General features: G+C 49.4%; 2 protein-coding genes across 5 annotated transcripts; one reads left to right on the forward strand and one right to left on the reverse strand.

Moving 5' to 3' along the window:
• Window positions 1–503: 503 nt before the first annotated feature.
• grcc10 (gene rich cluster, C10 gene) lies at window positions 504–3,549 on the forward strand. 4 transcript variants are annotated; one of them, XM_036550347.1, is made up of 4 exons: window positions 504–578; window positions 1,117–1,215; window positions 1,687–1,863; window positions 2,748–3,549. In XM_036550347.1, the coding sequence occupies exons 2-4, from the start codon at window positions 1,164–1,166 to the stop codon at window positions 2,885–2,887; spliced, it is 369 nt and encodes a 122-aa protein (XP_036406240.1). In that variant the 5' UTR covers window positions 504–578; window positions 1,117–1,163; the 3' UTR covers window positions 2,888–3,549. The 4 variants fall into 4 exon arrangements, with proteins under 4 accessions (XP_036406240.1, XP_036406242.1, XP_036406241.1 ...); XM_036550349.1 differs by having other exon boundaries at window positions 539–578; window positions 1,121–1,215; XM_036550348.1 differs by lacking the exon at window positions 504–578 and adding an exon at window positions 605–659.
• A 2,991-nt stretch (window positions 3,550–6,540) lies between these two features.
• LOC118792325 (cytospin-A-like) lies at window positions 6,541–15,479 on the reverse strand. Its single transcript, XM_036550152.1, has 11 exons — window positions 15,467–15,479; window positions 14,899–15,321; window positions 13,560–13,633; window positions 12,158–12,663; window positions 11,794–11,887; window positions 10,663–10,738; window positions 9,387–9,450; window positions 8,901–8,997; window positions 8,673–8,789; window positions 7,586–7,645; window positions 6,541–7,304 (listed from the first exon to the last, which is right to left on the reverse strand). The coding sequence occupies exons 1-11, from the start codon at window positions 15,477–15,479 to the stop codon at window positions 7,215–7,217; spliced, it is 1,614 nt and encodes a 537-aa protein (XP_036406045.1). The 3' UTR covers window positions 6,541–7,214.
• Window positions 15,480–23,500: the final 8,021 nt, after the last annotated feature.

The raw sequence follows: 23,500 nt of genomic DNA on the forward strand, positions 1-23,500 counted from the left end.
GGGCAGCATTCAGCAGTTTGAGGGCATTTCGTGTATTTCAATAATGCACTGCGTCTGGCTTCTCAACAGCACAGGTCTTATCACACTGTGGATGCAAGTGAAGGGGGCTCTTTGTGCCTCATAAAATATTGATCTTCTGTATACAAATTTATTTATATAAGCTTATCATTATGGTAGGATGAAAGAGGTAGGGCCAATTTGCACTGCAAGCCAGGTTTAGGGGAAGCTTGAAAAGCATTGCTTTAGAATAATGCTTAATTGTGGTAAGTAATGGTATCCAAATTGGCTGCAGTACTTATTGATGTCAATATGGACCTAGTTTTGTACATATGAGTAACTCGGCGATTTTCTACGTTGAAAACAGTTGTTGTCTGGGTTATTTAAAAAATCCAGATAGTCTACACTTAATGTAATGTTCTGTGGTTAGGGTTCGGTTCGGGGCGGAACCTTAATGCCCCTTTTCAGCTATGTTTCTTTCGGAATAGTTGAAAGGGGGACAACTACGGATCGTCATCGGGGCCAGTGATTTCTGAGCGGAGCAAAGCGCTTCTGTGGAAGGAGCCGTGAACGGGGTGTGGGTAAGATGCAGCGATTGCCTTTTACTGTTGATACTGCATTTTAACTTGCTACACATAACAGTAACTTGCGTCTATGGTCTGGTAAGTCTGTGAAAACCAACATGGATGGTAGAATTGGTAAGAAATTTACATCCGCTTCCGTCCGCTGCTGAAAGGAAAGCAAAATTAGCTGGCTTGCTAACAGCTGTTGCCTCAAAGAAAAGCCGAAGGCTGGCTAACTGGTGCTGCCTGGGTTCCTTTATATGAGAAGTTGTGCTGCTTCGCTAAATAGCAAGCCAGCGAGGAACAATAATAACGTCACCATAGGTTGTCATGCTGTCTTTCTAGCTATCTGCAGACGATTGTATTTGACAGAATAGAATAGTGAAATTAGATTAATGCTAGCTAGCTATCCTTTTGTGTTTACGGTTTACGTTAGCAGTCATTTCTCTAGCTCCTCAGGTATCCGTTCACTGTCACTAATTTCGCTGCTTGCTATATATTCTTTATTTACTGTATGTTAAACTGTTTCTATGAACACTGGTTGTCTGTTATGAAGCCAGTTAGCACAGGTAGCCTGCCGGCCTGTCTCTCTGCGGTGTGATCATGGCGTCCGCCCCGGCGCAGCAGCCTGTCCTGACGGTGGAGCAGGCCAGAGGTGAGTTTCACACCCGGGTGATGGTATGTCATGTTGCCGCAAAGCAATCTTGTTATGCAGTTTTGGAATTTGCGTTTACATGACAGCGTTGTGTGGTGTTGACCTGAGATGCATGACAGATGGGGTTTATTTTATTTTCTTTATTGCATTAATGTACAAATGATGGCAGCTTGTGTATGAGGAAGGCAGGCACGTTGCAGTGTGTTGTGTTAACGTGCTGCAGTCCTGCGGTGTGTTGTGTTAACGTGCTGCCGTGATGCAGTCCTGCGGTGTGTTGTGTTAACGTGATGCAGTCCTGCGGTGTGTTGTGTTAACGTGCTGCAGTCCTGCGGTGTGTTGTGTTAACGTGCTGCAGTCCTGCGGTGTGTTGTGTTAACGTGATGCAGTCCTGCAGTGTGTTGTGTTAACGTGATGCAGTCCTGCGGTGTGTTGTGCTGAGCGGACTCACAGTGTCGTGTGTGCGCGTTGCAGTGGTGCTGAGTGAGGTGATCCAGGCCTTCTCTGTCCCGGAGAACGCCGCGCGCATGGAGGAGGCCCGGGAGGGCGCCTGCAACGACATGGGCAAGATGCTGCAGCTGGTGCTGCCCGTCGCCACCCAGATCCAGCAGGAGGTCGTCAAGGGATACGGTTTCAACAATGAGGGAGAGGGTGAGGGTCAGACAGACAGACACACAGACAGACACACAGACAGACAGACAGACAGACAGACACAGGGGCTGGGCCTTCAGGGAACACGTGCGCTGCGCAGCGCAGGGCTCGGGGGGTGAGCAGGTGGCCTTGCTCTGTAACAGTCACTCAAACGGACAATGGGGTTACCCCCTGGAAGAAGAGTAGGGGTGCCCCAGTTTGCATCGGGACACAGCTTATGTAGTCACCCACATGAAACCTACAAGAACTGGACATCATGAAACCTTCAAGGGAGAAAGGCTGGCAAAATTTCACATTTATATCTAAAACAGCTTTGTAGTTTTTTTTTAGCTACCCCAGGCTACCTAAAACACATAAAACACACTAACACTTCATCCATACATGTTAGAGAGACAATCGTGGTGTCACATTTTCACAACACATTTTGTGTTCCAGTGCATGGGTGGTATTCTAGGTTTGTTGACCATGTACATTCATTTATTGTAGAATATTAATATTAGTATTTCAAAAATAGTTTCTTATTTTGCTCATTTTATATATTATTTTGTAGACTGCATTGTTTGAACACAGCAGATAATTTCAGAGCCAGCTAAATGTGCTAAATGTTGTAATGTATTCACACTGATGCACTGGGGAGTTTGGCTTGGCCAGCCCTCCCTCAGGAACTGTTTACATCCAAGGTAATGAATCCTTGTGATTTTATATTCTTGATTTTTTCCTGATCTCGATAAATGTGGATTAAAATGGCAAGAATGCAGAATCCACATATTTTTTCTTTGGAAAACTTTAGAAAATGGCTGTAAGACTTAAGACAGGAGAGAGAGTTTTATCTGCAAGTTTACTGAGAAATATTGTCTTATTTTAGAATTTTTATGTGTTTTTAGGTGTCCTAAAATTTGCACGACTGGTCAAGATGTATGAAACCCAGGACCCAGAGATTGCTGCCATGTCTGCCAAACTCAAGTCTCTGCTGTTGCCTCCCATGTCAGCCCCGCCCATAGGGGGCGGGATCACAGCCTCATAGACACGCCCCTCACGTGTCACCCATTTCAAAGGGGAGAGGGGGGGTGAAGATTTTGATTGACAGAAAAGTTCATCAAAGAGCTCAGTTCTAAACAACCAAGTAAAAACATGCCAGCACAGAAAGCAAAGTTCAAATAGCCAACTGTATGACTGAGTTTCCCCACACTTTTCCCCCTTCTACCTGGACTGTGAGTTTTCCCACATTTTCCCCCCTTCTCCCTGGACTGAGAGTTCCCACACTTTCCCCCCTTCTACCTGGACTGAGTTTCCCCACACTTTTCCCCCTTCTACCTGTAGCATGCAGCAGAGGAATTGGCATTAAAGTTTGCAGCTGACTTTAAAGAGATCTCAGAGTATCAACCATCAAACTGACATCCAGGTATCACAGTACAATTCAACACTACAGAATTCGGCTGTATGGTGTAAAATGTGCATTGGAGAACCTTGAGATATTCTTCCACATTCCCACATTCTATTCCAGCCTTAAATGGGATCAGTTCTGACCACGTCACTCGCCAGAGTATAGCATTGTCAGATGTGTTTACGATTCCCTCTTTACCACATTTGTTTTTTTTCATTGATGTTGAAGCAGCTTCGGTGTGGTCTAGTTCTGTGAAAACAGCTCTTTCCTTCGCTTTTATTTCTGCAATATTGTTTTTTTTATTTGTGATGTGCATAACTTTATTTAATAACAGTTATTTCAGACTGTCATTATGAAATAAACATTGTTACAAAAATAAAAATGGCTTCCTCTTTGTGACTTGGATGCAGATGGAAATGTTTGTTTTACCTACTCACCTGCTCACTATGGTCAAGTGTGAGATAACCCCAGCCTACCTGTGAATATCGAAGGCGACCTGGCTCCTGCTCCAGATTTTACATTGAGGAGAGTGTATGAAAGCTCTGTTCAGCTATTGGATGAAGCCCTTTTCAAGTGGAAAGATCAGCACATAAGTGATTAAAAATAACTACCATTACAAATACAAGTAGCAAGTCCTATACAAAGTTATATTTCTGTAAGACACAATTCCTAGTTTTTTAAACCAATGCAAAATTCACTAAGACATTTCCAATTGATGAACACGCATGTCAGTGCAGGAGAATAATACTGCATAGGAATAATGGCACAAATGCAGCCAGAGACACCGTATCCACATCAACTTTATTATTACAGTAAGGCTTTGGCAGCAAATTTCATAGAGATATGTACAATAACACTTCATCTCTTTTCACATTAGTATTTAGCGGGCTCTTTTTAGGACCCCCATGGCAAACCTGAACAGCACATTCAGAGGCCTTTGGCACAACCTCAACTGCACGCAGGTGCGCCCTATCAAAACCTCAACTGCGCGCAGGTGCGCCCTATCAAAACCTCAGCTGCGCGCAGGTGCGCCCTATCAAAACCTCAACTGCGCGCAGGTGCGCCCTATCAAAACCTCAACTGCGCGCAGGTGCGCCCTATCAAAACCTCAGCTGCGCGCAGGTGCGCCCTATCAAAACCTCAACTGCGCGCAGGTGCGCCCTATCAAAACCTCAGCTGCGCGCAGGTGCGCCCTATCAAAACCTCAGCTGCGCGCAGGTGCGCCCTATCAAAACCTCAACTGCACGCAGGTGCGCCCTATCAAAACCTCAGCTGCGCGCAGGTGCGCCCTATCAAAACCTCACCTGCACGCAGGTGAGCTGTCACACTACTTCCTGATGCATTCAGTAACAGGTGCTTATAGGAGGCACAGGAACGCAAGTGTTCTGTAAGTATGAATCAACCATTTTAATATATTTTTTCTTGTTACATAATTAAAATGCGTAAATATAAAGCAAGGTTGCATGTGCTTAAGGCTGTCATTTCGATTTGGCGAAATAGCGCCGATTATTGAACAGCTTCCAGCTGAAATCTATTAGGAAAATGGGTCTCATTTGAAGCCGATTAGACGCATTGTCTCGGAGCATTCGTTAACTTCATAAGGAGTATTTAGCCCGTTCCAGAAACCCGGCTTCACTTGTACTTGTACAGAGGTCGTTTGGCAGGGGCTTAAAGACAGGACTTTATGATGACCAACGGATCGCAGCCCAAGTTCAAACGTCTAATAGACAGTCACCCCTTTTGATACAGAGCCTCCATCAGTCAAACCCCAGTGCCTCGTATTTGCATATAGTGAATTGAGGGACCTCTGGCTGTCGGTATGTGAGGGTCATTTATCAGGAAAGCGACGTTTAAATAATTGTTTTATTCCTGGTAAATGTAATTTATCGAGAGACCGGTGTGTGCTGTCCAGGGTATGATTTTATTTTTACCGATTCGCTATTTCGGCTAGCAGACTAACGACAGTGAGCAAGTTGCCTGCACAGTTGTCAATGGTTAGCACTGTGGATCGGATTTTACGCGACTTGTTTGAATCCATTAGTCACGAAAAAAAAATCGCATTAAGTCAGAGCGAAGATCAAAACCTGCGACGCATTTGGTTCAAAAGTTTTATGATGTACAAATCGGTCTTTTCAGTCGTGGTGTAAGGAGGACAGTACAGAAACGTTTGATCGGTTTATCTCCCTTGCCGGGGCGATAGGAGAGGGCTTTCAGAGGGCATGATGAGGGAAACGGTCCTGACAAAGGCAACAAGAAGCTAGTGTAAGTAACCGGTATCAGTATGAAGTTCCGCCTGAGCATTTTGAATCCTCGATTGTTGCCGATATGATCTCTGCCGCCATTTTGCTACCTAGCTGGAAAGCCCGAAGTTATCGCAGCCACTTTTGCATGTCAGCCAGATAAAACTGGAAAGGAAAGTTTGAGGGGAAAAAAACTGACTTTTAATAAAACTGTCTTATTGGCCAAGTTTGGTAAGTTTAGTAGAAAGAAAAACTGTAGGAGTTGCCCACAGAAAATAGGATGGAATAAGAATACATATCTAGAACAGTAAGATGGCGTTTTCAAGCCAACTTAATCACTGAGTGTCCACACCTGCTCTCCATTATGCTATAGTCTATATTTATGACGTTTTGGATGGCTATTATGTTTTGTCAGTGTTTTGTAAATGCATTATTAGTGTTGTTTCCATTGGCAACACACAGGAATGTCCTCCTTTGCCTTGTTGGAAGAATGTTTTTCATTGCCACCATCTCACTGGCTTGGATGTTGAGCCTTTAACAATGTATGGGGAAATGTTTATGCAAATTAAATTTGACTTGAATTGTGAGCCATGGGCTTGTATAATTAAGTATCCCCCCTCAAATATCCTCCCCCTGTGGTCACTGGGCCCAAATGTTTTTGAGTGATTTGGCAAAAAATGTTTTTCCAGGCAGTGCACCCCCATCTGCCTGGCCTGCCCAGGTTACAGCCCACCAGCTGCCATTGCACGGATCACTTCCTGCACACATCACTTCAGGACCACCTCTTGGTTCCCGCTGGAACTCGGCATGATGTACATTATCCCTAAGGTGTTCACTTTCCAGAAAAATTCTGAAGGTGATCACTGAAATATCCAGCTAAATGCCACACCATTGTATGTTTAAGTACCCAGCCAGTGAACACACACATGCTGAATGCAGCCAATCACAGGCTCAGTAAAAGGGGCAGATGCCTTCATGAACAGTGCAGGACCCTCCTACAGTCTGATGTCCCTTTTCTGAACCCCACAGGACAGTCACCTGCACCTCTCACCCCCACCTGCAGGGGGCATCTGTACCCACAGCCTGGCCATTAGCTGGAGCTGAATGCCCCTTTTTCCTTTTGTGCTTGATATTCTGTTACACATTAAGACCTGTGATATTGCTGCATGAGGATTTCAAAAAATAAAGGCAGTTTTAAAAGGTTCTCATTGTTAGAATTAGGGGCGGGCAGCCACACATCAGATTAACTTTGACCCAAGAAGCACAGAGCTGGTGTTGCATGCACACAGAATTGGGCTAATTTTTCTTCCCCCTCCTTACCCAGCTGTGATTTTAGTCTGTCCATCTTTATCTCAAAGTGCGTGTGAAAGTGCAGACTCAGCCGGCCTTTCCAGGCAGAACCACCCCAAAGCAGCAGACCTCACAGTCACTCTGTGACTGATAATTTACTATTACAGTAAGTCAGTGCCTATGAAATCCTGTCCTTACTGTACACAGGTTAGGTTGTTTATATGGATAACAGAAAAAGGGTCTATGTGCTTCCAGTTGCCAGCAGGGGGCGTGTGAGTGTGCAGCATTGATCTCACTTTGGATGGTGATCCTGCATTTCACTTCCATTTCAACAGTGCTCCCCCAGTGGAGTGTGGTGGTATTACCACAGACACTGGCACTCAGGGCACCATGGAGTGATTGACGAATTGGGCCTCCTGGGGGAAAGAGGGGTGGTGTCACATTTCGAAGTGGCGATAGATACTCTCCACATATCCCAGAACCCTCTGCCAGTCTGGCCCGTCCTCGCTCAGCATCTCCTCGATGGTCTGCAGAACAGGCAGGGACACACCCAGTCATGTAGAGCAGTGCATTCAGTAGCAGAGTGTAGACGACAAATTCTTTCCTGTCATGTGTCTCTGTGTAGCAAAAGCCCTTATCTGGCTTCACATGTCTTACTTTTTATAGATGAGCCATTTTCTTTAACTGAAGCAAATGATGGACATGCCTGTGCTCTTTTCAAAGGTACAACTAGTGTCCAGTTCTGGAGCTCTCTAACAGCGCTCAGCACAGTGGCACTGTTAGGACCCGCAGAGGGTCCGGGACTCACCAGTGTGGCTGAGATTCCCGCACTCTCTCCGGTGTGGAAGGCCAGGCTCAGGTTCTCCCTCTGCACAGAGCAGAAACGGGTCAGGGGTTACACACTGCCACCTGCTCCACTCAGGATCGCACAAATACTGCAAATATCATTAACCTCTGCAGGCAGGTACAGTGTTAAATATACAGTCTGGCATTAAATACAAACATATAACTTGTGTGACAAACCACAACCGTTTCTTCCTGCTGTATTTACGCTGTTTCTGGAGGAATGTATGAAGGCCTGTCTGCATGGGTTGTTTCTGACAGGTTCCCTGATCTCCAGAGACGAGCAGAACATTGGCTGACGAGCCGCCATCTCCTCGGCGGACACTGAGCGCGCTCAGAGACAGAGGATGCCAGCTACTACAGCGAGTAAGTGCCGCATGTTTGCCTTTGAAAAATAAGCAGTATGTTGTGTTTCTATATGAAAACTTAGTTACAGGATTTACTGCATTACACTTAACACTTAATTAACTTGCTACTTTTGCCATGACTGATCTATATTACCTTACATTGTCATTTAGCAGACACTCTTATCCAGAGCGACTTGCATACAGCAGTTTGTCCATTTTTACAGCTGGATATTTATGAGGCAGTTGTGAGTTGAGTACCTTGCAGAAGTGCCCCAGCGGGGAATCAAACCAGCAATGTTTTGGTTACAAGCCCTGCACTTGACCACCAACTATGCTGCTGTGGTGTGTAAAATGTTCTGTTTACTCTGGTAGCTGTAGTGGATGTGATTATTGCCCTCACTGGGTCAGTCTCTCCGCTGTGTGTGTGTGTGTGTGTGTGTGTGTGTGTGTGTGTGTGTGTGTGTGTGGGGTGCTCACCTTGCTCTCGGGGGTCAGGCTGCTGTAGGGGATGTGTGTGTGTGTGGGGTGCTCACCTTGCTCTCGGGGGTCAGGCTGCTGTAGGGGATGTGTGTGTGTGTGGGGTGCTCACCTTGCTCTCGGGGGTCAGGCTGCTGTAGGGGATGTGTGTGTGTGTGTGGGGGGTGCTCACCTTGCTCTCGGGGGTCAGGCCGCTGTAGGGGATGTGTGTGTGTGTGGGGTGCTCACCTTGCTCTCGGGGGTCAGGCTGCTGTAGGGGATGTGTGTGGGGAGGTAGGTGTGGTACAGTGCACAGAAAGCCAGCCCGTCCGCCCAGCTGCTGCTGAAGTTGGTGATGTCGATGTTCTGCAGAGATGAGTGATATGCAGGGTCAGTGCGTGATGGTGTGAGCTGCGTATCTGCAGTGCAGGGGTGACGCACTGGAGCGAGGCGGGAAAAAGGCCCCACCTCCCTCACCTTATAGCCCTGCGTGCGACTCTGACACCAGCGCAGCAGAGAGTTCCGCCTGGAGCCGCCATGACGGCGCAGCAGCATGCTAAACCCATCCTGAGGCCTGCGGGGAGAGGGAGAGGGAGAGGGAGAGGGGGAGGAGGAGGGAGAGGGAGAGGGAGAGGGAGAGGGAGAGGGAGAGGGAGAGGGGGAGGAGGAGGGAGGGAGACAGGGAGAGAAATGACCAGTTTAACAGTTGCACTCAGCACTGCTCCAGCAGGACCTAACTGACATCAGCCCGGCAGCGAAATGAATTTCCTCCAGTCATTATCATGTCGTCTTTGTTTTTGGCCCATAAGCCAGAGCTATGAGACTTGCATACAAGCTGCTACTAATAAACTTTCTAAAGTTAAACGCAGCAGAAATGCAAGCGGTTTCAAGATGGAGCAAATAACATGATTGCAGGGAGTCCCAGCAGAGCTGGTTCTGTCTGCCATCTCACCTGAGACTCACCTGATCACACTGCTGATCATGGAGGCAGCGTCAGCCAATGAGGAGGTGTGCTCTTCCTGTTTACCTGTCACACACAGCCAATCAGAAACCAGCGAGAAAGGCACCATTAACCAGCAAAGGCCACAGCCAATCAAACAAGGCAGACAACCGAATGGAGCTGATCTGTTTAAATAATGCACAGCATAACCACAGTGTTAATATGAACTTGTAACAATTTAAAACACAGACACAAACACACTCTCACTCACACTCACACTCACACACACTCTCACACACTCACACTCACACACACTCTCACACACACTCTCACACACACTCACACTCGCACTCGCACTCGCACTCGCACTCGCACTCGCACTCGCACTCTCACACACACACACTCGCACTCGCACTCGCACTCGCACTCGCACTCGCACTCGCACTCGCACTCGCACTCGCACTCTCACACACACACACTCGCACTCGCACTCGCACTCGCACTCGCACTCGCACTCGCACTCGCACTCTCACACACTCGCACTCGCACTCGCACTCTCACACACTCGCACTCGCACTCGCACTCTCACACACTCGCACTCGCACTCGCACTCTCACACACTCGCACTCGCACTCGCACTCGCACTCGCACTCGCACTCGCACTCGCACTCGCACTCGCACTCTCACACACTCGCACTCGCACTCGCACTCTCACACACTCGCACTCGCACTCGCACTCGCACTCGCACTCGCACTCGCACTCTCACACACTCGCACTCACACTCACACTCGCACTCGCACTCTCACACACTCGCACTCTCACACACTCGCACTCGCACTCGCACTCTCACGCACTCGCACTCGCACTCGCACTCTCACGCACTCGCACTCGCACTCGCACTCGCACTCGCACTCGCACTCGCACTCTCACACACTCGCACTCGCACTCGCACTCTCACACACTCGCACTCGCACTCGCACTCTCACACACTCGCACTCGCACTCTCACACACTCGCACTCGCACTCGCACTCGCACTCGCACTCTCACACACTCGCACTCACACTCACACTCGCACTCGCACTCTCACACACTCGCACTCTCACACACTCGCACTCGCACTCGCACTCGCACTCTCACGCACTCGCACTCGCACTCGCACTCTCACGCACTCGCACTCGCACTCGCACTCGCACTCGCACTCGCACTCTCACACACTCGCACTCGCACTCGCACTCTCACACACTCGCACTCGCACTCGCACTCTCACACACTCGCACTCGCACACGCACGCACACACTTGAGTAGGAGCTGGACCAGCTGTCCTGTCGTTGCAGCAGCCGATCTGCTCTCCTCCCTCTGCATGGGGTCTGAGTCTGCAGACACAGAGAAACAGAGAAACAGCGGTCACACACTGCAGACACAGAGAAACAGAGCGGTCACACACTGCAGACACAGAGAAACAGAGCGGTCACACACTGCAGACACAGAGAAACAGAGCGGTCACACACTGCAGACACAGAGAAACAGAGCGGTCACACACTGCAGACACAGAGAAACAGAGCGGTCACACACTGCAGACACAGAGAAACAGAGCGGTCACACACTGCAGACACAGAGAAACAGAGCGGTCACACACTGCAGACACAGAGAAACAGAGCGGTCACACACTGCAGACACAGAGAAACAGAGCGGTCACACACTGCAGACACAGAGAAACAGAGCGGTCACACACTGCAGACACAGAGACACAGAGAAACAGAGCGGTCACACACTGCAGACACAGAGAAACAGAGCGGTCACACACTGCAGACACAGAGAAACAGAGCGGTCACACACTGCAGACACAGAGACACAGAGAAACAGAGCGGTCACACACTGCAGACACAGAGAAACAGAGAAACAGAGCGGTCACACACTGCAGACACAGAGAAACAGAGCGGTCACACACTGCAGACACAGAGAAACAGGTCATTATCATTAATTACTCCTACTAGCAACATGCTTACCACAAGTTCATAAGTAGCCGTATGTTTTATGAACACTGGATTGCTTTGTTTTAGGAACAGTAAGGCGTCTTTTATTCCTAAGAATCCCGTTAGTTGCCGTTTTGAGGGTTTCCCTAGTGAATGTTAAAAGAAAAGCTCCAAAGCTTGTTTATACCTCATAGCCCTTAGTCCATCTCCTTCACTCTTTATATCTCTTGGCCCAGCTGAAGCTCGGGCTACCTGCAGGTCTGCTGTCACACATCCTTTATTAGCAGATATTTCTCATCTAATAATCCCCTCTGCGGCATGTTTAGAAACAGAGGCAAACCTTGAGTTACAAACCTCTCCTGCATCTGAAATATCTGCCAAAACACTAATTATAGCACCTAAAATGTACCCTTCCATACCCCAAACACCCCTCAGATGACAAAACATGGTCTAACCTGAGGAAGAGATCCTGCTGTTCCGGGCATTGCCTGGGAGATACCATTCAGTGCAGAGGGGGAATCTGAGGGCAGGGGTAGTCTGGAGAGACTTCTGTAAAACAATGTATCCCAGTCAGTAACAGGTCTGTGGCCTCACACACAGCATCATGCTGCTGACTGTTACACAAAAGAACTGCCATTAATCATTCTCTTCATTCCGTGAGCACCTTTGATCCACAGAGCACATTCTTTGCGTTTCACTGCTAGTTGTCATTGTAGCACATTGTTCTGGTTTTCCTGTCAGTTGCTGGAGTAAGGAGTTACAGTGAGAGCTGCTGAGCCCTGGATGGCTGCAGGTGTGAGGTGTGAATGTTGGACTCACCTGGACCTCTCTGACAGCATCGCTATCCTGCGGGGGTCCCTGCCAGCGCAGCCCTCTTCCCTCCTCCTCTCCTCCGCAGCCACGCTCTGCAGATACCTCTCCGCCACACCCTTCCCCGTGGCTTTTGGCTCCTCCCCTTTCCGGGTGTCCCCCATAAGGCCCGTTGCGTCCTGGCCCTGGGTGCGTGTCTCGGCGCCCTGTCCCTCGCTCCCTGCCCGCGCCCTCTCTCTGTCCCGCAGAGGGTCCAGCTCCTCGCTGGCCTGCTGGTGGCTCAGCGTCACGGCGGACAGTTTTTGGCAGGTCTCTGAGTGCTCCGTTCTCAGGTGCTCCAGCTCCCTCTCCGTCTCCTGCTGCTTGTGGAGCGCGGCAGCCAGCTGCCGTTCTGTGTCCCGCTGGGCCTCTCTGAGCGTGCTCAGCTCCTCCTCTGCCTCCAGCCGCAGCCGGTCTGCCACTGCTACCGCCACCTGCAGGTCAGACTGGAACTGCAGCCATTCTCCCCGCTCCGTCTGCCAGCAGGGGGAGACAGTGAGCCCAGCAGGGAGAGGCATGGCGAACAGACAGCATTACAGCACAGCACACACAGGAACACAGCAGGAGAGGGTGCTGGTGCTGTGATCACTCAGCCGTGTGACAAATGATCAGACACTCGCTTTGGAGAAACATGCTTATCTCAGGTAGTCAACAGCGCTGCCCTTACTGAGATTTCCTGAGCAAAAAAGGGGTGAAGGGAATCCTGAATACACTCCCCATGTCTCAAACACATTGCCTACAGTTTAGCGAACTCAGCGGCACAGGGAGAGCTACATGCTCACACCCTGCAGTGAAGGTGTGTTTCAGCCAGACGTGCTTCAGGTGAAGCTGCGGGTGACTGCACATGGGAGCGTGAGTTATTTCTGCTGCTCATCCCGGGACGGAGGCGGCGTGTTTCACTGGTTACACACCGCGGCCGTGTAGTGGGGCTTACAGAAGGCTCAAGGCCCAGCTGCCTGTGTTGAAGGCAGGGTATGACATGCTACGGTAACCGAGGCGAAAGCTCAGGGCTCTGAGGCTAAATCCCGCCTTTCGCCACGCTGATCCTCACCACCTCACAGAGATACCTCATCACAGACTGAGCCAAACCCTCCGAACCTTCCTCAAACAAACCTCTCCCACCCATAGAGACCATAGAGAGTCACTCAGCTCCAGAGATGCAAGCAGGATGCTGAGATCTGAGAGTGTCAGTCATTCAGAGATGGTTTCTGTATGAACCCCTTCTCCCACAGCCTCTCCCATCTCTCTGTACCTCTGAGACAAAGAGCCCTCAGCACCCTGCACCTCTCTCACAGGTTTGACAGTGAGGTGTCCATCACTTTCCCGGGTTTCACAGAGGTGAACAGGTGTGGACCCTAACCCCCCCCCTCACCTGCAGGGTCTCTGTCAGGCTCCGCCTCTCCTCCAGCAGCTCCGCCCTCTCCTCCAGCAGCTGTCTGAGCAGAGCTGATACACACACACACACACAGATTCAACATGAAATTATCTGGAACTTAACTGATCTCCTAGACGCTCTGTAATTAACTGACACACACCAGCTCTACAGAGAGTCTGTTCCAGCTCCTGATGTACAGAGTGACTGACCCAGAACAGCTGAGCCGGCTGATAGAGCAGCTGCTGCTGGACTTAATTTGGCCAGAGCAGCAGCAGCAGTAACAGCAGCAGTAACAGCAGCAGCAGTAACAGTGTTACGGCCCGGTCTAGGGTCAGACCGTAACAGCAGCAGCAGTAGCAGTAACAGTAACAGTAGCAGTAACAGCAGCAGTAGCAGTAACAGCAGCAGTAGCAGTAACAGCAGCAGTAACAGTAACAGCAGCATAACAGTAACAGCAGCAGTAACAGTAACAGTAGCAGTAACAGTAACAGCAGCAGTAACAGTAACAGTAGCAGTAACAGCAGCAGTAACAGTAACAGCAGCAGCAGCAGCAGTAACAGCAGCAGCAGCAGCAGTAACAGCAGCAGTAACAGTAACAGCAGCAGCAGTAACAGTAACAGCAGCAGTAACAGTAACAGCAGCAGCAGCAGCAGTAACAGTAACAGCAGCAGCATTAACAGTAACAGCAGTAACAGCAGCAGCAGCAGCAGCAGTAACAGCAGGAGCAGCAGCAGCAGCAGTAACAGCAGCAGCAGTAACAGTAACAGCAGCAGTAACAGCAGCAGTAACAGTAACAGCAGCAGCAGTAGCAGCAGTAACAGCAGGAGCAGCAGCAGCAGCAGTAACAGTAACAGCAGCAGTAACAGTAACAGCAGCAGCAGTAGCAGCAGTAACAGCAGGAGCAGCAGCAGCAGCAGTAACAGTAACAGCAGCAGTAACAGCAGCAGCAGCAGCAGCAGTAACAGCAGCAGCAGCAGTAACAGCAGTAGCAGCAGTAACAGTAACAGTAGCAGCAGCAGTAACAGCAGCAGCAGCAGCAGTAACAGCAGCAGCAGCAGTAACAGTAACAGTAGCAGCAGCAGTAACAGTAACAGCAGCAGCAGTAACAGCAGCAGCAGCAGCAGTAACAGCAGCAGTAACAGTAACAGCAGTAACAGTAACAGTAGCAGCAGCAGCAGTAACAGCAGCAGCAGCAGTAACAGCAGTAACAGGAACAGCAGCAGTAACAGTAACAGCAGTAACAGCAGCAGTGTGTAACAGCACTGGCAGAGGCTACAGTGGGTGGCGGTTTGGGAAACACTAGTGCTGCAGGAGCAGGAAGAGGCGCTTCACTCACCTGTCATGCTGTTGGGTCCGTCCTGCCCGGGACTCACCCCTGAGAGGGTCCCATACTGATCCAGCAGCTCCAGAGAGGGCAGGTCAAACCCGGCCCCCGCCCCGACCCCTGCCCCCAGCGCGCTGTTCCTCTCCCGCCAGCCAGGGGTGGGGCACGGGACGGGGGTGCCCGCAGACCTCCCGCTGCCGATGTCACTTCCTGTCCTGTCGGGGGATGTGCTCCCCTCCGAGCGAATGACGGCCCACTCCGAGGCTGCGGGGAGAGGGGACTCCGGGCTGCTGTCCCCAGGGTGGGCCGACCCCCCCACACCCCCCGACATGCCTCCCCCCTGCAGAACAGCGCAGGCCTGAGACACAGGAGTCCCGGGGAGGCCAGGTACCATGGGAGAGGTGGGGGGCGTGTGGAACAGATCCAGATGAGACCCTGCAGAGACAGACAGACAGAGAGACAGGGAAGGAGGAGGGCAGGGAGGGAGAGATGCTGAACAGCCGTGTCGTCACTGGCTGCTCCCTCCCTGCGCAGCCCTGCAGTGTAAAATGAGAAAGGTGTGCAGTTCACACACGGTCACGGTGCGGAGCCATCGCCTGGCTTTTTCACAAGAGACAGAAACACACCATCACAGAATGAAAACAAAACCTCACTCGCAATCCATCAGCAGCCATGCAAACAGAAATTAACATGCTGATGTTATTTTACTGCATGTACACCAGCACTCTCTCTCTCCTGCTCTCTCTCTCTCTCACACACACACACACACACACACACACACACACACACACACTCTCTCTCTCTCTCCTGCTCTCTCTCTCTCACACACACACACAGAGTGCTGAGGATTTTTCTGGGATCTGCTTCTTCTGTGTTCGTTGCCCTTGTGCTGAGCTGAATAATGCTGACTCACCAGCGAGGGGGGGTTAGGGAGGGTTGGGAGGGTTGGGGGGGGCTGATGGATAGCAGGAGGATGAGAGCTGCGTGCCTGAGCTGCAAACAGCCCCACAGTGACGAATCACACCCAGCCCCGCACACTCACAGCTGAAACGCAGCGCTGTGTGTGTGTGCATGTGTGTGTGCGTGTGTGCGTGTATGCGTGCATGCATGTGAGAGAGAGAGGGGGAGAGAGAGTGTGTGCATGTCTGTGTACATGTGAGTGAGTGAGAGTGTGAGTGTATGTGTGTGTGTATGTGTGCGTGTGTGTGTGAGGATGACAGAGTCCTGGGAATGATGGCTCAATAAATACAGAACACCACTGAGCACAGGGGGCATTGGCCAGGGAGGAGGCTACAGTGAGACCTACGTTGAGATCTGCCACTGTGCGCACAAGCGCTCTCACACACACCTGCAACAGTGCAAATTTATGTCTCTAATACTGTGCCTGTGTGCAGTGCTTGGGAATGCATGTTACAGTGCACCGGCTTAACAAAAACTCTACCATTCATGTAGCTGCACATTCACTGAAGCTATTCACACTAAGTGCCTCGTACAAGCGTACAACAGCAGTGCCACCTGTGAATTGAACTGGCAACAACTGAACGAATGATTGCTCCTTACCGCTACACCACACTGCTGCTCCTTACCGCTACACCATGCTGCTGCTCCTTACCGCTACACCACACTGCTGTCCTAGCTGCTAAGTTTAAGACTGTGTATTCCGGTCTGTCTTTCTGTGTGTTTATACATAAACTGTAAAGTAAAATTACCTGTATGCCCATGGCCATCCTTGCTGGTAAGATTACCCATGATGCAATGGGGTTATCTCAGTATCCCAGCGTGCCTCTCTCTCCCCCCGCCACACGTTCTGAGGGGCTTGTCTGCCTGTAGATGCAAAGACAGGCAACATCACTGCTCACGCAGACTGGCCCTTCCCGGCCCTTTCTGGCCCCTTTGCCTGCTCATCGCTGGCCAATCCCGCTGTGAGACAGGGCTGGCTCCTGTGCTTCACATCCAGCTCCTTTAAATACAGAAAATACCAGACCACCTCCTCTCCCTCCTCTCCCTCCTACAGCCGGGCCTCCTGGGCCAGCAGAGCTGGAGATCTGAGCTCACTGTACTGTTTACGTCCTCAGAGCCAAAGAGGAGGAAGACCTCCGGTTCATCGCGTTTTACTTTCTTCTGCCCGGCTTTGTGTTCGTAACTCTGCTCTGAAGGTCATTTGTCTTTTTTCCCGGCATTATCATTGTTCTCACTATGCAGAGCATAGAGAAGAAAGAAACTATTTTTACTTTCAAAATCCGCTGGCATAGTTAATACTTTCAATAGTTCTTCTCTACATATAGCAGGTGCAGACCTGGTGATTACAGGCCTGGCGGGTGGGGTGTGGTCTTTCCTCAGGTCATTCTGATGGAGCACTTTAGTGTCATGCAATATGAATGTTTCACCTTCCTGCTGGTGTGCGATATTAAAATTATATCTCATTATAACTGCGTGTGCTTAGAACATCAATGGAATCATCATGGAAACATGAAGCTGAGTGCAGTCGATGAATATTAAAATTTTATCTCTGGAACCCCTGTGCTGCACAGATCCAGCAGTAACAATCACATGTTCACAGGCAAGCTGACAAACGGAAGCAGGAGACCATCATGGCACTGGTTTGAAATCCAGTCGCTTTTGCCAGTGGAAAGACCAGTAATGGTACTGAAAGGGTAATGCACAGAAAGCACATGTCCAAGGGTCAGCACTGAGAACACACCTGCTTACACACACAGGGGCACGCTACACACACCTGCTTACACACACACAGAGGCACGCTACACACACCTGCTTACACACACAGGGGCACGCTACACACACCTGCACTCACACACACAGGGGCACGCTACACACACCTGCACTCACACACACAGGGGCACGCTACACACACCTGCTTACACACACACAGAGGCACGCTACACACACCTGCTTACACACACAGGGGCACGCTACACACACCTGCACTCACACACACAGGGGCACGCTACACACACCTGCACTCACACACACAGGGGCACGCTACACACACCTGCACTCACACACACAGGGGCACGCTGCACACACCTGCACTCACACACACAGGGGCACGCTACACACACCTGTGTACACACACAGGGGCACGCTACACACACCTGCACTCACACACACAGGGGCACGCTACACAAACCTGCACTCACACACACAGGGGCACGCTACACACACCTGCACTCACACACACAGGGGCACGCTACACACACCTGTGTACACACACAGGGGCACGCTACACACACCTGCACTCACACACACAGGGGCACGCTACACACACCTGCACTCACACACACAGGGGCACGCTACACACACCTGCACTCACACACACAGGGGCACGCTACACACACACCTGCACTCACACACACACAGGGGCACACTACACACACCTGCACTCACACACACTGGGGCACGCTACACACACCTGCGTACACACACAGGGGCACGCTACACACACCTGCACTCACACACACAGGGGCACGCTACACACACCTGCGTACACAGAAAATCCATGTTTTCCAAGTCGATACTGACAGCTTCGGTGTTGAGCTCTCTGTAGAGTTTGGCCAACACGCAGAGACGGCGACAGTGACAGAAGTAGTATGCGTAAATGCGCAGCCGCTGCCAGTCTGACCGGCCCGGAGAGCTCGGCTAAACTCAACTACTTGTAACATTGTTCAGTCACCAGCGTGTGAAACAAGCAGAATCCGCTGACTCAGTGTTAGCTCCATCCTCCAGAACCGCTTAATGGCTGTTCACTGTGCTGGAGGTGTAGTTTATTACCGCCGCGGTGATAAACGCAGAGCTGGCGACGTCACAGCGCTTCGCAGCCGCCCGCTTAGCTCTCCATTTCGAACAAGTTTAGACGTCAACGCAATAGAGCGCAAATTCGCGTTTTATGAGCCTGCTTTAGCAAGAGCCATTAAATTTCACCCTATGAGATTAATTCAACGCAAACCACTCTGAAAATGATACATAAATAAATAACCCACTGTGAAAAAATAATTACAATGAAGTGCAACTGTATCAATGTCCCGAGTTGATTCAGTGATTAAGTTATGTTCCTGGTACAAGCCTCGAAACAGCTACCACACACACGTACTTACCAAGCTTACAAACCAAGCACACACGCGCGGAAATCCGCCTTAACGCGCCTTTTTGCGGACGGTTTATGAAAATATTCTACTGCGTGCGTCTCCGACCGGGATGCGCCAATTTCCTGCTGAAAGTCCGGCTTCGGCAATCCTTTCCCCCGCGACAACGCAGACACTCGGTCCCATCTGCAGCTCCCTTTCCCGCTGTAGGTGCTCTTTTTCGGCCGTTTGTGTCAGTGAAACTCCGGGTGGGAGGTGCGGTCCGAGGCTCCAGCTCTGCGCTCTCACTGCGGCACTACAGCGTCTGATAACGCTGCTCAGTCCAGCGATCCCGCCCGGCTCGCAGTCATGTGTTAGGAAAATATTTCAAAAAGCAACTCATGGTTTTATTGCACCAGTTGTTGCGGTGGCGAATCGTGATTGTTTTATGTGGTTAGTTGTTATATTTTATCGGATGCTTCATTTTTTGTAACTTAACTACACTATATCGCCGGTGACAGGAGTGGAAGGCTTGCAGTCTTTGTGCATTTGAACTCCCCACGCAGACGTCCATATCGCGATCTCTGTCAGCCCCACGCAGACGTCCATATCGCGATCTCTGTCAGCCCCACACGCGTCAGGAGCAGGTGCGGCGGTAGAAGCGAAGCGCTGCAAACTTTGAACGCCCTGCGTGGCAGCGGTGTATCACAGCGCTACGGACGTGTCCAACATGATGTAACGCTCTTACTACAATAAAATAAATGAAGGGTGTGTCTGTAAATGCTGGATCCATGAATCCAGGAAGTGTGAAGCTTTAGGACGCCTGAACGAAATTCCAGTCATTTTAATGGCTGGCGGTGCGGCTGATCCGTCCGTCTGTCACAGATTTGGTTCACGTTATTTGGTTCACCTGTCTGTCACAGATAAGATAGATAACCACGACTGTCTGAGGCCAAGTCACCGGTAGCATCATACAGTACAATTTACAGTTTACAGCGGCAAAATTTCCAGCTAAAACTATAGTAACTGGGACTGGAACTAATGTTGTGCTGTTTGTTGTTACATAAGACTGGAAGAGCGTTTGCTGAGATACACGGAAGTGATTTGCCAAGTGACCTTCATTAAAGGGATGTATTTGAACTTTAAACGGCCATAGTTATTGAGTACTGTACTTTAAATGTATTCGTGAACGAATATGAAAAAATACCAGGTTTGGCGCGTCACATGTGAAGCCTTACACAGGGAATGCTTAACCTAGAGCTCACATGCGTGGATAAGAATATTACCTGTTTCTGAGGGTGAAATGCATTGTTTAAGGCTACAAAGCCTATTATGAACACCTGCCTAATATGCTGTTGGTCCTCTGTGTGCCGCCAAAATAGCGCCGACCCACCAAGGCATGGATTCTACAGGACCCCTGAAGGTGTCTTGTGGTATCTGGCACCAAAACACTAACTGCAGATCCTTCAAGTCCTGTGAGTTGTAAGGTGGAGCCACCGTGGATCGGACTTGTCAGTCCAGCACATCCCACAGATGATCAATCGGATTGAGATCTGGAGAATTTGGAGGCCAGGGCAACACCTTGAACACTTCATGATGTTCCTCAAAAAATGTCTTGCAGTGTGGCAGGGCATATTGTCCTGCTGAAAGAGGCCACTGCCATCAGGGAATACCATTGCCATGAAGGTCGTGTACCCAGTCTGCAACGATGTTTAGGTAGGTGGCATGTGTCAAATTGACGTCCACATGAATGGCCGGACCCAGGGTTTCCCAGCAGAACATTGCCCAGAGCATCACACTTCCTCCACCGGCTTGTCTTCTCACAGTGCATCCTGGTGCCATCAGTTCCCCAGATAAACGGCACACACGTACACAGCCATCCACGTGATCTAAAAGAAAATGGGACTCATCAGACCAGGCAACCTTCTTCCACTGCTCCAAGGTCCAGTTCCGATGCTCGCGTGCCCATTGAAGGCACTTTTGACAGTGGACAGGGGTTATCATGGGCACTCTGACCAGTCTGCGGCTCCACAGCTCCATATGCAGCAGGGTGCGATGCACTGTGTGGTGTGACACATTCCTCCCGTAACCATCATTAAAATTTTCTGTGACTTGTGCCACAGTAGACTTTCTGTTGGTTCGGACCAGACGGGATAGCCTTTGTTGCCCTCACGCATTGATGAGCCTTGGGCGCCCAACACCCTGTCGCCGGTTTGTGGTTTGTCCCTCCTCGGACCACTGTCAGTAGGTACTCACCACTGCTGACCGGGAGCACCCCACAAACTTTGTCGTTTCAGAGATGCTCTGACCCAGTCATCTGGCCATAACAATTTGGCCCTTGTCAAAGTCGCTCAGGTCTTTACTCCTGCCCATTTCTCCTGCATCCAACAAGTTGACTATGAGAACTGATTGTTCTTACCATCTAATCTACCCAGACCTTGACATGTGCCCTTGTTTGGATATGATCAACGTTATTTGGTTCACCTGTGAGTAGTCATAATGTTTTGGCTCATAAGTGTACATGTCCATGACAGCATATAGTACAAAAAGTAATTGGAAATATTTTGTCCTCAGTATAAAATCAGTGGTTTTGACAGAAACATGACCTAAAGGCAGTTTCTAACTGCCAGGTTTACCAGCCCCCTGTCCAGGACTCCTAACTCAAGAAGAACGCATTGTATCCTGCTGCTGGTGGCCACTAGGTGGCGGATTTGAGCTGTAAGTTAGACTTCCCTTCACATCTCTCTTCTTCACATATAGTACATGATCTTAATTTGACACCCTGCCTGCTGTGATGTCCAGTTTGAAGCCATTTAGAATATTTAATAGTTACACCCTCACAATATTTTTGTATGCTAGTTATTTTGTTGTCAGTCATTCACTAAGGTCTGCCAAACCAATAAATAACTCTAATTAACATATCAGCATGGGGCTCTGAAGCATCTGCACAGAGAAGCCTTGCTTTGCAAAGTTCTACATCACCATATGGTGCTCAGAAGCCCCAAAGGTCCAGTAACCATCCAGAACCCTTGCAGGCTGATTCAGAATAACAGAGATGTCCTTTGCAGTCTATGCTGAATTTTTATATCAATGCAAGCTTTACAGTGAAGGACAAATGAATGTGCATGGAGCATTCCATTAGTTTTAAAAAGACGCCCAATAGGACAACACCAGAATGTTTTTTTTTTTTTTTTAAGTTTTCCTCTGAATTGATGGGGAAATGGGCTGTGTGTTCATACTCCTTCACTGTCCTCCTCATGCTTCACTGTGCTTCTCTCTGCATTTATTAATATTCAGTCTATATGAATTTCCATACAATCAAAGTGCGAATGTCGCGATTGATGTGGGTGTAGCGGTACTGTAATTTGGCTTGGAGTCAGGCTCTGACCTGGCCTTGGGCCGAGTGCACTGCTGTACCCTCTGTTTCCCAGTTTGCTGCATTTGACAGGTGCATTCATTAACCTTGTCCAGTTCCTCTGTTCCAGAAAGACTGTCCACCACCTTGGGGTTGATTTCAGTTCTATTTGTCACGATCATTTCAGCATGGACGATCCCCACAGCCCTCTAAAGGGTTAATCTGGATGAGTGTTTTCATGCCTGCAGGAGACACTGGATTTGTGCTTAGAGCGTATTTCACCCATGACTCTTCTTAGCTGAAGGACTCTGATCTCGAGCTGAAAAATCAAACTGAATCCATATGAAGTATTTCATTATTTTCTGGCAGGTACCGTCCAGTGAGAGCAGCCGCCGGGTGACTCACCTGTGCAGAGCGACACGGAAATGTGCTGTTGCACATTCACCAGACCAGCGTGTGAACAGACTGTCATTTATCCTCTGATCAATAACACAGCCAAGGACGGTCAAATCAATCCCCCCACCCCCCACCTTTGCTCATTCATTATCCTCCCCCTGAGACAGATTGAAGGGGAAACTTCACCTTAAAGACTTTAAATGGAATGTAAAATCCATAATTCAGACTCTGCCAGTGCGTCTCTCATGTATATCAATGAATGAGAGCTTCCTTGTTCTGGATTAAATGGACCTTTCAGAAGCATTGATTGCTATACATCAGTAAAATTAGACAAGACATTTCTATATGCAGCTTTCATTTTACAATATTTCAGCCTCATGTTTCGGCTGAAGTCTGAAAGATAGAATATTATACAATATAAAAATTGCTAAATGTAACAGAAATAAGACGAATAAAGCTTTAGTCTGGCTTCTCTCATTACAAAAACACAAAGGACATGGACCCACAAGTCTTTGAGCACAGTGTTAGTGCTAACAAGGAGAAAAATGATTAGGATGAGGTCAGATGTGCTCTGAATCTCAGTTGTGCTGCAATGTCATTCAGCATCAGTTTCAGTTAATGCTCTGTATGAAAGAAGCTCTGGCCTGGAACTTCCAGTCTAACCAGAGCCAAACTGTACGATTTCACTCTGAGGTAACACCAGTGAGACAAGTAGGAATTCCAGGTGACATATAACTAACATGCAACAATACGTTCATAGCCTTTTCATGTTTATTGCAGTTGA

The sequence above is a fragment of the Megalops cyprinoides genome, chromosome 17, assembly GCF_013368585.1.
Source record: "Megalops cyprinoides isolate fMegCyp1 chromosome 17, fMegCyp1.pri, whole genome shotgun sequence".
NCBI lineage: Eukaryota > Metazoa > Chordata > Actinopteri > Elopiformes > Megalopidae > Megalops > Megalops cyprinoides.

Coding starts and splice junctions, on each gene's coding strand:
- grcc10 (XM_036550347.1), top strand. CDS start 1,164: ATGGCGTCCGCCCCGGCGCAGCAGCCTGTCCTGACGGTGGAGCAGGCC. Junction 1,216..1,686: donor GACGGTGGAGCAGGCCAGAG/GTGAGTTTCACA, acceptor TGCGCGTTGCAG/TGGTGCTGAGTGAGGTGATC. Junction 1,864..2,747: donor TTTCAACAATGAGGGAGAGG/GTGAGGGTCAGA, acceptor ATGTGTTTTTAG/GTGTCCTAAAATTTGCACGA.
- LOC118792325 (XM_036550152.1), bottom strand. Junction 10,739..11,793: donor CAGCAGGATCTCTTCCTCAG/GTTAGACCATGT, acceptor CTGTGTCTGCAG/ACTCAGACCCCATGCAGAGG. Junction 9,451..10,662: donor CTGGTCCAGCTCCTACTCAA/GTGTGTGCGTGC, acceptor TGTGTGTGACAG/GTAAACAGGAAGAGCACACC.